The 11,679-nt window shown below is 39.8% G+C and overlaps 1 protein-coding gene across 1 annotated transcript in view; it reads right to left on the bottom strand.

Annotated features, from left to right (window-relative positions):
* TFG (trafficking from ER to golgi regulator) overlaps positions 1 to 10,204 on the bottom strand; it is a 34,065-nt gene extending 23,861 nt beyond the window's left edge. The window contains exons 1-3 of the mRNA XM_007116291.4: positions 9,839 to 10,204; positions 5,066 to 5,292; positions 1,707 to 1,790 (exon numbers count right to left, since the gene is read on the bottom strand). Coding sequence (XP_007116353.2) covers positions 1,707 to 1,790; positions 5,066 to 5,249 — 268 coding nt within the window. The 5' untranslated portion in view covers positions 5,250 to 5,292; positions 9,839 to 10,204. The remainder of the gene's footprint in view (positions 1 to 1,706; positions 1,791 to 5,065; positions 5,293 to 9,838) is intronic.
* Between the last annotated feature and the right edge of the window lie 1,475 nt (positions 10,205 to 11,679).

Genomic DNA, 11,679 nt, shown 5'->3' on the forward strand with positions numbered 1-11,679 from the left:
CTTCTGTCAACTTTTTCTTGAGGAAAAATCTAAGGCTATGATGTGTAAGTGTTCAGAATTATTATATCTTCCCAGAGAATTATTTTTTATCATGATGAAGTGACTATTACTAATAAAGTTTTCACTTAAGAGTCTACTCTGTTATACTACAAACTAGCCTTGAGTTTGTCTAGTATACAAACTTTTCTAGCCCTTTACTTTCCAACTCTGCATAATAATCTTTTGGTATGTCTCTTATAATCAGCATGTAACAAAATTGTTTAACCAATAAAAGCATCTGTCGTTTAACTTGTATGTTTAGTCTGTTTATGTGTACTGTGGTTAGTATTTTGTGCTACTTTCTACTTTTCAAGCTTTCTCTGTGCTTCTTTTCCTCCTTCCTCACAAACTCCTTTGCAAACCCGACATCCCAGGGTATGAGAATTTCCCCTGTCGATTCCTTGACTCTACCAATGAAGAGATATTTTTCTTCTACAATATTCTTTTTGAGAGTATAGCCACTGAGGGTCTAGGACCCAAGGCCTATACCACCTAGATACCAAATGACAAATCCTTAGATTATGCACACTAAAACCTTCACCATCACCACCAAAAGCATCCCAAGTCTCAGCTTTTGGTACTTCAGGTGCTGGTTTTAACTCCAACTATATTTTGGTCCCTGACATTTTCCTCAAGTCCTTGAGCAAGCTCAGGTGTATAATTCAAAAAATATATTTGAAATAGTTTATTTAGCACATCCTCAGTGTTTCTGGGATGAAGATTTTCAGTTTACCTAATCTGCTTGATAGGTGGCCAATAGTGGTTAAGTATTTTAGATTCAATATTGTAAAAAGATACCTTTTATTTAAAAAAAATTTTAACAGTTTTTGTTATTAGCATTTTAAAATGGTTCATGTTCACCCTTCCTAGATGGAGAGAAAATAAATACAAATTAAATCAATTGGCCATGATATTTCATGGAACTGTAATGGTCAGTGCCACATAATTTTTTTTTTCCGGTAAGTTTATTACAATTTGTTTCCTCTGACAAACACCCAGTTTGCCTGAGTTTTAAAAGGGTATTTCCTTTGCCCCACTTGAGCCACAAAATTTTTTTAAAATGCTAACCAAAACATACAGAAAAAAAGTCCACATTTTATTTTTCACATAATCATACTACCACTTTAACTCTGCAATCACTTCTATCTTGTCCCTTAAGCGTTCTGCCTTGCAAATCTGTCATGATCTATAAGAAAACAAAATCTAATAGATTAAAATTAGTCTTATATTTGTTTTTTATCAGAACTATCTCTAATCTTTAACTACTCCTTGAAAAATAATTTCTAAAAAGTATCAGGCCTGTATGTTAAACCCTGAGAATAAGTAAAAACATACTACGTTAGAAAAGATAATTATATATTCTTAGAGAACTAAACTTAATAAAGGTAGTTTTAACACTGCAATTATTCTCAATCCTGGAAACACTTATACAAGTGGAACACATTACTATTTAGGATAACTGAGCAGATGGGTTATTTAAAATATGTCTACTTTCTACTAATCTTCAAAGAAAAAGAATACAGTTAAGCCTTAATAATTTACAAATTCTGATATAGCTGAAAAGTTACCACTTAATTCTGAGTCTTTTAAAACAAAAAAAGCTAAACAGTTTTTCATAAAAATACAATGAATAAAATAGTAAATTTATTAGAAAGTTTACCACTTACCAAATAACGTCAGTTTCAGTATCCTACTACACTGAATTGCAAAGGAAAGGTCAGAACTATCAAAAATTGTTATAAGATCTCCATCTGAAACAAACAAACAAAAAGTTTCAGATTTGAATCAGTGGTAAACTAGGATATATGTTCAATTAAAATGCAAAATGTAGATCACAGAGCATAATTAGCATCTCCCATAAAAACCTTAAACAAATATAAAGGATCTAGGAAAGATGTATGTGTTCAAACGACACTAAATCAATTTCATTTATTACTTTTATGGCAAGATACTTATATCCTCAGAAGAAGAACCAACAAACACATAGCTAAGATTAATACATTAGGTAATCTTTTACTAGGCACCAGGAGGAGATTACAGTTTAGACTGAAATCTTTTCCATTCTAAAAAATTTAAATGTATTTATCAGAAATTAAAGTAATAAGGACTTACCTGGTGGCACAGTGGTTAAGAATCCGCCTGCCAATGCAGGGGACATGGGTTTGAGCCCTGGTCCAGGAATATCCCACATGCTGTGGAGCGACTAAGCCTGTGCGCCACAACTACTGAGCCTGAAGGCCACAATTACTGAGCCCACGTGCCACAACTACTGAAGCCCATGCACCTAGAGTCTGTGCTCCACAACAAGAGAAGCCACCACAATGAGAAGCCTGCACACAGCAAGGAAGAGTAGCCTGCGCTCGCCCCAACTAGAGAAAGCCCACACACAGCGACAAAGACCCAACACAGCCATAAATAAATAAGTTATTTTTTAAAAAAAGAAATTAAAGTAATAATGATTCTCAAGGTTCAAATTTTAATTCTAAGTACAGTAAAATGCCACTGACATAAATGGAGGGGAAGCCACATACAAGAGTAACTAAAAAGGTTGTAAAAAAAAATTTTTTTGCAGAATTGTCCTAATAAATGGATAGACAGTGGAGCCTTTCAGGTCCCTGACCATCTCGATGCCGAGATGGAAACTATCAATTCTCCACAAGAAAAATATTCATATACACAAGATTCTGAAATACCCTATATCCCAAGGATAAAGAATACTATAATTAGCATATCAACTGCCTGTTCAAAAGCTTTCAAAGGGCTAGGAAAAAACTGCTAGAGAGAGAAAGAACAGAAAAGCAGCCACAGCAAGGAACTGATCAGGGGCCTCTGCAAGGTATCTTTGACACAGCTGGGGGGAAGGAGGGTGCCTGGGGAGGCTGAGAGGCTGCTCCAGCGATGCTCTGCTACACCAATTTTAACACTGATTAGGCAGACTTATTTTGGACAAAGATGGCAATAAAAGCCATAACTGAGGATTTTATCATTGTTTTTTGCTCTTTACAGCCACATCCATTTTTTTACAACAAAAACATCTAATGCTCAACTTCAGGGATTCTACTCATAAACATATTTTTAAGAAAATAAAGTATATATGTAAAAGAAGGAAACTTTCTATAACTGCCTTTTTCTTTTCTGATTTCCACAACAGAAACAATATCTCTGACAGCAGGAACTCTTTACCTAAGTCAGTCCTCTATCCTCGTGCCCAACAGTCTATGGAACACAAATCTGTACAATTCAAAGCACTCAAAACATGATGAAAAACAAATTCAATGTGATAACTAGATGTGGAAGGAGGATACCCAAAGCTAGGGGGTTACAAACTGCAACCAATGGACAAATCCTTGTTTACAGGACCTCAAACTAAGAATGGTTTTTATATTTTTAGAGGTTCTAGAAAAAAGATGAGACAGAGGCCTTATGTGACCCACAATGCTAAAATATTTATTATCTGATCCTTTAAAGAAAAAGTTTGCTGACCCTTGCCTAAACAAAAATAAGACAGTTAAGAGAAAGCCAGTAAAACAGTAAACTCAGTTTAAGATATGCCAAGTTTGAGGTAAGAGCAAATCATGTGAGGTAATAAAACCATTAAAAACGAGTTGTAAAGTCAAAAAAAAAAAAAAAGAACAAATTGATCAAATTTAGGCACATATTTGGAAGTCAAACAGTTGAAAGTCAATGTATTGTAAGTAGATGAGATTACTAGGGAAGAGAACAGGATGAAAACTGCTCTCCTTTTTTGTTCCTTAACATGGGTGACCCTCAAAAATTAGTTCTGGGTACCATCAGATGATACATTGCAAAAAAAGAAAGGAGAATTACACCTGTAGTGAAATAATCAGCTTAGCTGATCATCAATGATTTATACTCCCCTTCCTCAGTGCAAGTTGCTGGAAAGTGCCTGTCCAACCAGGGACATCTCCCAACCTACTGACATCGGCACAGTCATGTGACTGGGGTCTGACCAATGTGATGTGAGCAGAAACTAGGCCTAGAGAGTACAATCTCCCATGTGATCCTCTACACTCTGTCTTCATGCAGCTGCTTGCTGGATGTCAGTGCTCAAGGTGAGCTTGTAAGCCATGTGTTAAATATATCAGAGCTGGGTCCCTGTCAACCTGGGTCTCTGAATGATTTCTTGAGTGTTAAACCATTGAGATTTTAAGATTTCTGCTGTAACAGCTGGCATGACTTCAAGCCAACACACAGAGAGAAACAGAGAAGAAGCTATTAGTGATAAGAAGAAAACTGAGACAACACAGTGTCAGAGATATTAAGGGGTAAGAGTATTTAAAAAAGGATGGTGTGGATAGCAGTGCCAAGTATTAAGATCAAGGTGAAATAGACTGGAAATAAATTCAGCGATAAGAAAGATACTGGTAACTACCTAAAGCACAATTATCAGTAGAGATGTTAACAAAGAAGACAGGTTTTAAGAGAAAGAAATAAAGACAGTCTACTACTATAATTCTACGATGTCTTTGATGAAACATCTGTCATGTAAAACCCATCTCCATAAAAAGTTTTGTGGTCCAATGAGTCTGAGAACACTGCATAAACTGACATCGTACATCAGTATATTACATGTTCTGAAAATTCCTGCAATAAAGAAATACATTTGTCTTTTTTTAAACCAGCTTTCCCATACTTAGTTGACCATGAAATCCTTTCTCATTCAATACCTACTAACATCCCTTTCACTTTGGGAAACACAAGTAAAAGTTTGGTTTTAAAGCAAAAAGGAAGCCAGAATTTGCACAGGCATAAAAGAAAAAAAAAAATGGCTTGTAAAAATGTGTGCAAGTGTCCTATCACTTAAAACCCCCTTCTAATAATAAATCACTTAGCTATTTTTAACTTATAAAAGAATTATAACTACATGAACATTCCATTAAATAAAAGAAAGTGGTACTCAATTACCAAGGAAGGAAACAATTTTATTCTGATTTCAATGAAAAATGGACAAAAGAACACATATAATATTTAGACTTTTAAAAACTAACTTGAGAAACACTCCTACCTTCATCTTTATATTTTATTGTAACTTCATCACTACTCAGAAGTTTTCCTCTGAAGACTCTCTGCATCATTAGCACTAATTCATCATAAGTAATATCTTCATTATGAATGGGAATTCGTCGAATATCCTCTCCAAGTTGAGCTTTGATGATTAGCTTCCCACTCAGATCCAACTGCCCATTCATGGTGGACTCCAGGATGTTCTATATATACAACTCTAGACAAAGACTGACAAAATGGTTTTGAGGATTAAACAGCTATAAAACATATTTTAAAAGTTGAAAAGCAAAACTACGATTAGAATCTAAGAAATTCTGGCCTTCAAAGGAGATCCACTGTTTCAGCGTTACCATATTCATGTTAAAATGGTCTGGAGGGACTTCCCTGTTGGCACAGTGGTTAAGAGTCCGCTTGCCAATGCAGGGGACAGGGGTACAAGCCCTGGTCCTGGAAAGATCCCACATGCCGCGGAGCAATTAAGCCCATGCACCACAACTACTGAGCCTGCGCTCTAGAGCCAGCGCACCGCAACTACTGAGCCCATGCACCCAGAGCCCGTGCTCCGCAACAAGAGAAGCCACCGCAATGAGAAGCCCGCGCGCAGCAAAGACCCAATGCAGCCTAAAATAAATAAATAAATTTATTTTTTAAATGGTCTGGAGGTGGCTTTATTATGAGCCTAAGAAAATAAGTTTTATTATTTTATACCTATTATTATTTTACCCATGTATTTAACTGCTTATCTGATTTAGATTTCTTACTTAACATGTCTAGAACAAACTCCTCATCTTCCCCTCAAAATCTGCTTCCCCTGTAGTCTTCTCCATCTCAGTTAGTAACAATTCTCCTTCTAAGTTGTTCAAGATAAAAAAAAAAATCTTAGTTTCTCTCTTTTCCTCACACCTTACGTACACCAAATTGCCAACAAATCTAGTTGCCACGACCTTTAAAATATCTCTAGAATCCAATCACTTTAGTACCTTCACCTCTATCAACTTAATCCAAGCCACCATCATCTCTTGCCTGGATTATTGCAAAAGACTCCTAACTGGTCTGCCTGCCCTTTACCTCTGTCTTCTTTTAATCTATTCTCAACACATCAGAGTTATCCTGTTAAATAAAATCTACTATCACTACTTCAAAATCTTCCAATAGATTCCCATCTCACTCTTGGTAAAAGCCAGAACTACAAGGTCATGACCTGACCTCTGGTTCCTGGCCAAGTATTTAACCTCATTTCCCACCTCTCTCCCTGGCTACCCTGCTACACTCATACTTCACAATCTCCTTCTCAAGACTTGGCACTTGCTACTTCCTTTATCTTGAGCCGTTTTCACACCCCTCACATGATTCAGATCCCTGATCAAATGTTAATTTCTCAGAGGTTTTTCCCTGGCCATCTAACTTAAAATGGCTTCACTGTCACTTTCTTATCCTGCTTCATTTTTCTGCAAAGTACTTATCATTACCAAATATTAAAAATGTATTAATTTTTTACTGTCTTTTCCACTAGAAAGTAGGGAAATAAATGGTTTTGTTCACTGTATTTCCGGAGCCTAGAACAGTGCCTAGCACACGGTTAATCATTCAATAGCCATTAAATAAAGGGAAAAATAAATACTGGCTTCCAAACTCTATTAGCCTGTATATACTAACTGCTAGCCCTGAAGAGAAGAGCATGTGTGAACACTAAAATAGTCTCAAATTTTTCTCACTAAAATAAAAAAGACCTCACGAGTATTTTCTCCAATTTTTCTATTTTGGAAACTTGAGGACAAAGAACAAATCAGTGATACCCTCCTGAGCTTTCTAACAAGACCGTCCACTATTGTTTCTACATCTTCCATAACACACCCCTTCCCCAAACCTGAGTGTGTGTGATTAGACAGCACACTTGAAGAATAAGACAGTGTCAGAGAACTAAATACTAACTTGCTATTGAATTTTCCCTTCTTGGGTTTTATTTTAATCTTATTTCAGGTTATTCAGTGAGCTTCTCCTGTAATGACTCTGTAATCCTAAATTCAAAATAATGTCTGAGGTCTCTAGTAATTTATACCATTAACGTATAACAACAGAAAATACACTTATGCTTAATGAATGTGTTAATATCTCTTCTTCTCAAGGCCTATCTCTTCTTTCCAAGACCAAGATGTTCTTGAACACATTATCTGTAACCACGGAGCATTTCCCTAGCATCAACTCCTTCCTCCTCCTGCCCCAAGCAAATGATCTCTCAGACTATTTAAAGTACCTTATAATCTCCTACTGGACACATTCTGGTTTCAACACCATGCTTTTCTACTAGCAGCTTTCTGTTTTCTCTTCTTAAATGTGTTATTTCATTAACATCATATTTAGTGTTCATAATTCTCTACATTTACTCCTTTGTGTGTGTGTGTGTGTGTGTGTGAAAGCACTCCACCTGGCCCCCAACACACCAACGCTTCAAATACTTAAGAAAGTCTTCATGAATCCTAATTCATTTCATGAATAGTACACATAAATGTCCTAATAGTCTTCATATAAATGCCCCGTGTCCTTCCAATTAACTACACCTTAAATGATTGTCTCTAGACCCCCTTGACATCCTCTGAACAAATTAATTTTATGAGTGAATCTTTAATGCCCCATCTTTAAATGGGGCAATAAATATTGAATCTAACACTCTAAGGTCAGTTCAGAACAGAGTGGACTGTGTTCTACGATCTGGATGCTATGCTTGTCCTGACATAAAATAAGAATACAGTTAGCTTTTTATCTGCCAATTCTGACAAAAGACTTCTCATGAACTCTGATTAATTGAAACCTCCACAAAACCCCTTCACCTGTTAGCCAAACCAGCCCTCTTCATTTGGGAAATACTTAAATACCTACTATATGCCAAGCTCTGAAGTATCATTACTTCAACAAGATGGTAAAGATTCCACCTTGTTTGCCTTGTAGCCTGAGAATAATAAAGAACTTCAGCAAATCAATCTACGTAACCTTCTCTTACCTACAGGATGTGTAAACCATCAATAATGTAGTTAAGGACCAGGGCTTAGCTTCAGCAGGATGGTTCTACGTATTCTCAGCAGCATCTAAAATAGTGCTTGACATATAGTATTAAAAAATTGTTTTCGTTCCCTAAACAAAAGATGAATGACAAATAATAAAGTTCTGATAGAGGGACTGAGAAGAAAGCTGTACGATCAGATCAGTTACTAAGTCGAACCTTCACACTGTACCTTCTTTACGTAGCTAGAAGTGACTCCCTACAACAGACATATTCCTAATCAAGAGAAATTTCCAACATTAAATATAATTGATATAATCCTTTTGATCGTGAAGGAATTGTTGCTCAGTTACAATGGATCTGAAAATATGAGTCTCTTTTACTTTGCATCTGCCATGTTTGCCTGCAAATTCACTTACTGGTTGGACTGGACTGTAACCAGGACTGTAACCTACCTGTGGCCAGGAACCAGGCCTTCTTTCCTAAGGTTGTCCCCAGTTTGTGCAGTCATCTCCATGAGGCATGCACACAAGTTATCACAAAAATAAGAGTACCCTGGAAGGGAAAATCCCATCCCCACATTTGTTTACATAACTGTAGAATCCAGGTCCTCTTTTTCTCTAACTTCAATCACAAGGTAGAGACTGCTGTGAACTACTAGTTCCTAGGGCTGCTGGTGAAATCCTTGCAGCTTTTTCTTCTCCCCATTTCTCCTTCTCTCTTCTTGTCCTTGCCCCACTCCCTCTGAAGTCCAGAAATGACACATCCACTAACTTATGAAATCTTCCAACAAGAACACTGTTCTCAGAACTGGAGAATAAAGTGACAGGCCCAAGGAAACACATAAAAAGCCTGCCTCTTAAAACCAGGATGTAGGTTCAGTGACCAAACCTCCAGCTCCACTAGCCCTGTAGTTAGGGCCCTGCTCAAATTCAGAAGGGCCTGCTTAAGCACCTCCAGAGGGTAGCAATTTCCTTTAAGGAATCCTAAGCAAAACCAAACCCTTGAGTATTCCAAAGAATGCAAGGAGCCTCAAATCCTGCCTGACCAGAGGCAGCGTAGCAAGATGGTAAAGATATCCCCTACTAGCTGTGTGACCTTAGGCAAATACTTCTCCAAGCCTCACTTTCATCATATGCAAAATGGGAATATCTAAATTTGGAAGAATCCTTGTAATGATTAAATGAGACCATGCATCTAAAATACTTAGCACAGTGCCTAGCAAAGTAAACTCTTAAAAGTTAGTTGTCATCACCACTATCAAACTGGGTTGGACCTCCAGACGGAGCTTAATTAAGGACTGACATAAACAAGGGAACAAGGTTTCTCTCAAGTGACCCCAATTAACTTATTCCCATAGGCGCCATTCTCCATCCTTCTCACCCTTCCAAGCCCCTCTGAGGGTTAGGCACTGGGCCACCCCAGGCCTCCCAAAGTCCCTCTCCTCTCCCTCGGGCAGTCCAACCCCTAGAAGCCAGGCGGAATCCGCGCAAGTGCCCTTGCTGACCCAAACATCCTTTAGAGCCCCCCAGAGGGCCCGCTTCGCTGCCACTGTGGCCAGCGGGGCCCCCCTCCCCTCCGCGGACATGGCCTCCCCTCCCCCACGCGAGGCCCAGCCCGGCCTCCGGCCTCCCGACCTCCAGGCCCTTCCCACGACCCCTCCGACCCCACCCGTCCCGCGCCCGCCGGTTCGAACGAGGCCTCCCAGCGTTTTCCACGTCTCCCGGCCCGCCTTGCCCGAGAGATCGGCCGCGCCCCCGTCTCCAGCGGCCATACCGGTTTCCCGAGGCCGCCGCTGCCGCCCCTCCGCGGGTCTCTGCTGATCCGACCGGTGAGAGGCCGCCACCGCCGGGCTCTGGGGCGTTGGTGGAAGGCTGCTGTCACGACCCACTCGGTTGCCCTCCGGGGCCGCTGCACCTCGCTGGCAGGATCGCGCGGGCCCCGGCCAATCGCACGGACCCACCAAGCCTAGCGAGCGCTCGGGCCCAGTACGTGGCAGGTGGGGAAAGAAAAGGGGCGGGAAGAAGAAGAAAATCTGTCCTTTCGCTCCGCCTTACAACGAGCAAATCAACCCAGCAGGCATGCGCATCGCCGAGGGGGCGGGGGACTAACAACGCCGCAGCCTGCGGGAGCCTGAATCTCTGCTTTCTCACTGGAAGACCGAGGGTAGGAAATGCGAGCTGGCCATCCAGCTCGGATGCACGCATGCGCGAGGCGTGACAAGGCACTTCCGTTTTTCCTGAACGCTAGTATTTCCTGTCTCTCGCCCGTGGGCGGGGCGTAATTTGCTGTTTTAGACTCTGAGAGCAGGTTTAAAGTGGGCGTTAGTCCAAGTTTGGGTGCTTCTTGTTTTGTGGCCATTGTAGTTCTCGTAGTCATATCTCCAGAAAACTAATCCTTTTCCCGCCTTCCTTCTACAAACTCATTCATTCATTATTGGGCGCCTACGCTTTGCCAAGCACCGTGCTGGGAATGGAAATGAATCAGTTTGTGAGCAAGGAGTTCCGAATAGCGTTTACGAGACGGGACAAACTTATGACTGTGTAAAAGATAAAGGCTGGGAAATTAAGGCTGATTAAGGATTCCAGAAGACTTTTTGGAAATAAGATATTTGAGCGTACCCTAAATACTGTTCACTTCTCTCTTATCTAAAGCATTTGTTCTGAATATGCCTGGTTTATGTAAGAAGTGCACTGGCTTTAGACTGAAGCCTAAAATTTTGGGGGAAGGTGGGAATAGCTGATAAAATCTGGGCATGGGGGCAGTGCTGTTTTAAAAGTTGCAAGGAATTTTGCCTTCTAAGACGGAGACTAGGCAAAAAGCAATTTGAACTTACTTGGTCCCCAGTTGTTCACCAGATAGGTAAAGTGAATTCGGGATGAGAAGTTATATTCTTTTAGTACTGTAAAGAGTATGACCTTTTTGCAGTTTAAAGTCTCTGAAAAATTCTGTTTGAGAGTGAAATATATGCGTTTAGAATGCTTTTGCCTCTGAAATGTATTTTTTGAGCAATTGCTTGTAGGGTTTGGGGAACTGAAGACTGTAGAAAGAATGAAAAAAAGTTCCAGATTTTCCCCAAAGACAGTTTTTCTTTGCCTTTTAGAACTGACTAATCCAGATTTGGGGAAATGAACTGCTGTCCAATAATAGTATTCTGATGTCTTTGAGATGGTTTGAGATTGGATTAAACCACACAAATATGGACAGAGGTAAAATATTCCTAAAAGAAGTGAATAATACTACTGTCAATCTCCCTAAAGATAGGTCAGAACCTGGGGTAGGGGATAAGGGGATGAACCTTAGCCTGGAATGAGGGGAAAACACTTCATCTCTCTAGGCTCCCAGGAGAGGGGCTTGCCACTGAGGAGAAATAAACTGATCCCTGCTACACTAGGGCCAGCTGGAAGCTGGCAAGAAAGGCACCCCTAGGGTGGTCTTCCAGAGGGAGTAGGGCTTGTGGACTCTGAGAGCAGCTTGAGGTTCTTTATGTTGTAATTGCCGCATGCTTCATCCTCAAGCAATTAGTGAAGTCTTGTTTAATGTTAAAACCTGTTTCTAGCTACAACTGGGAAAATTGAGAGATGGGGTAGTGATGATTCCTCAGGTCAAAGCAGAAG

The sequence above is a fragment of the Physeter macrocephalus genome, chromosome 1 (assembly GCF_002837175.3).
Source record: "Physeter macrocephalus isolate SW-GA chromosome 1, ASM283717v5, whole genome shotgun sequence".
Lineage (NCBI taxonomy): Eukaryota > Metazoa > Chordata > Mammalia > Artiodactyla > Physeteridae > Physeter > Physeter macrocephalus.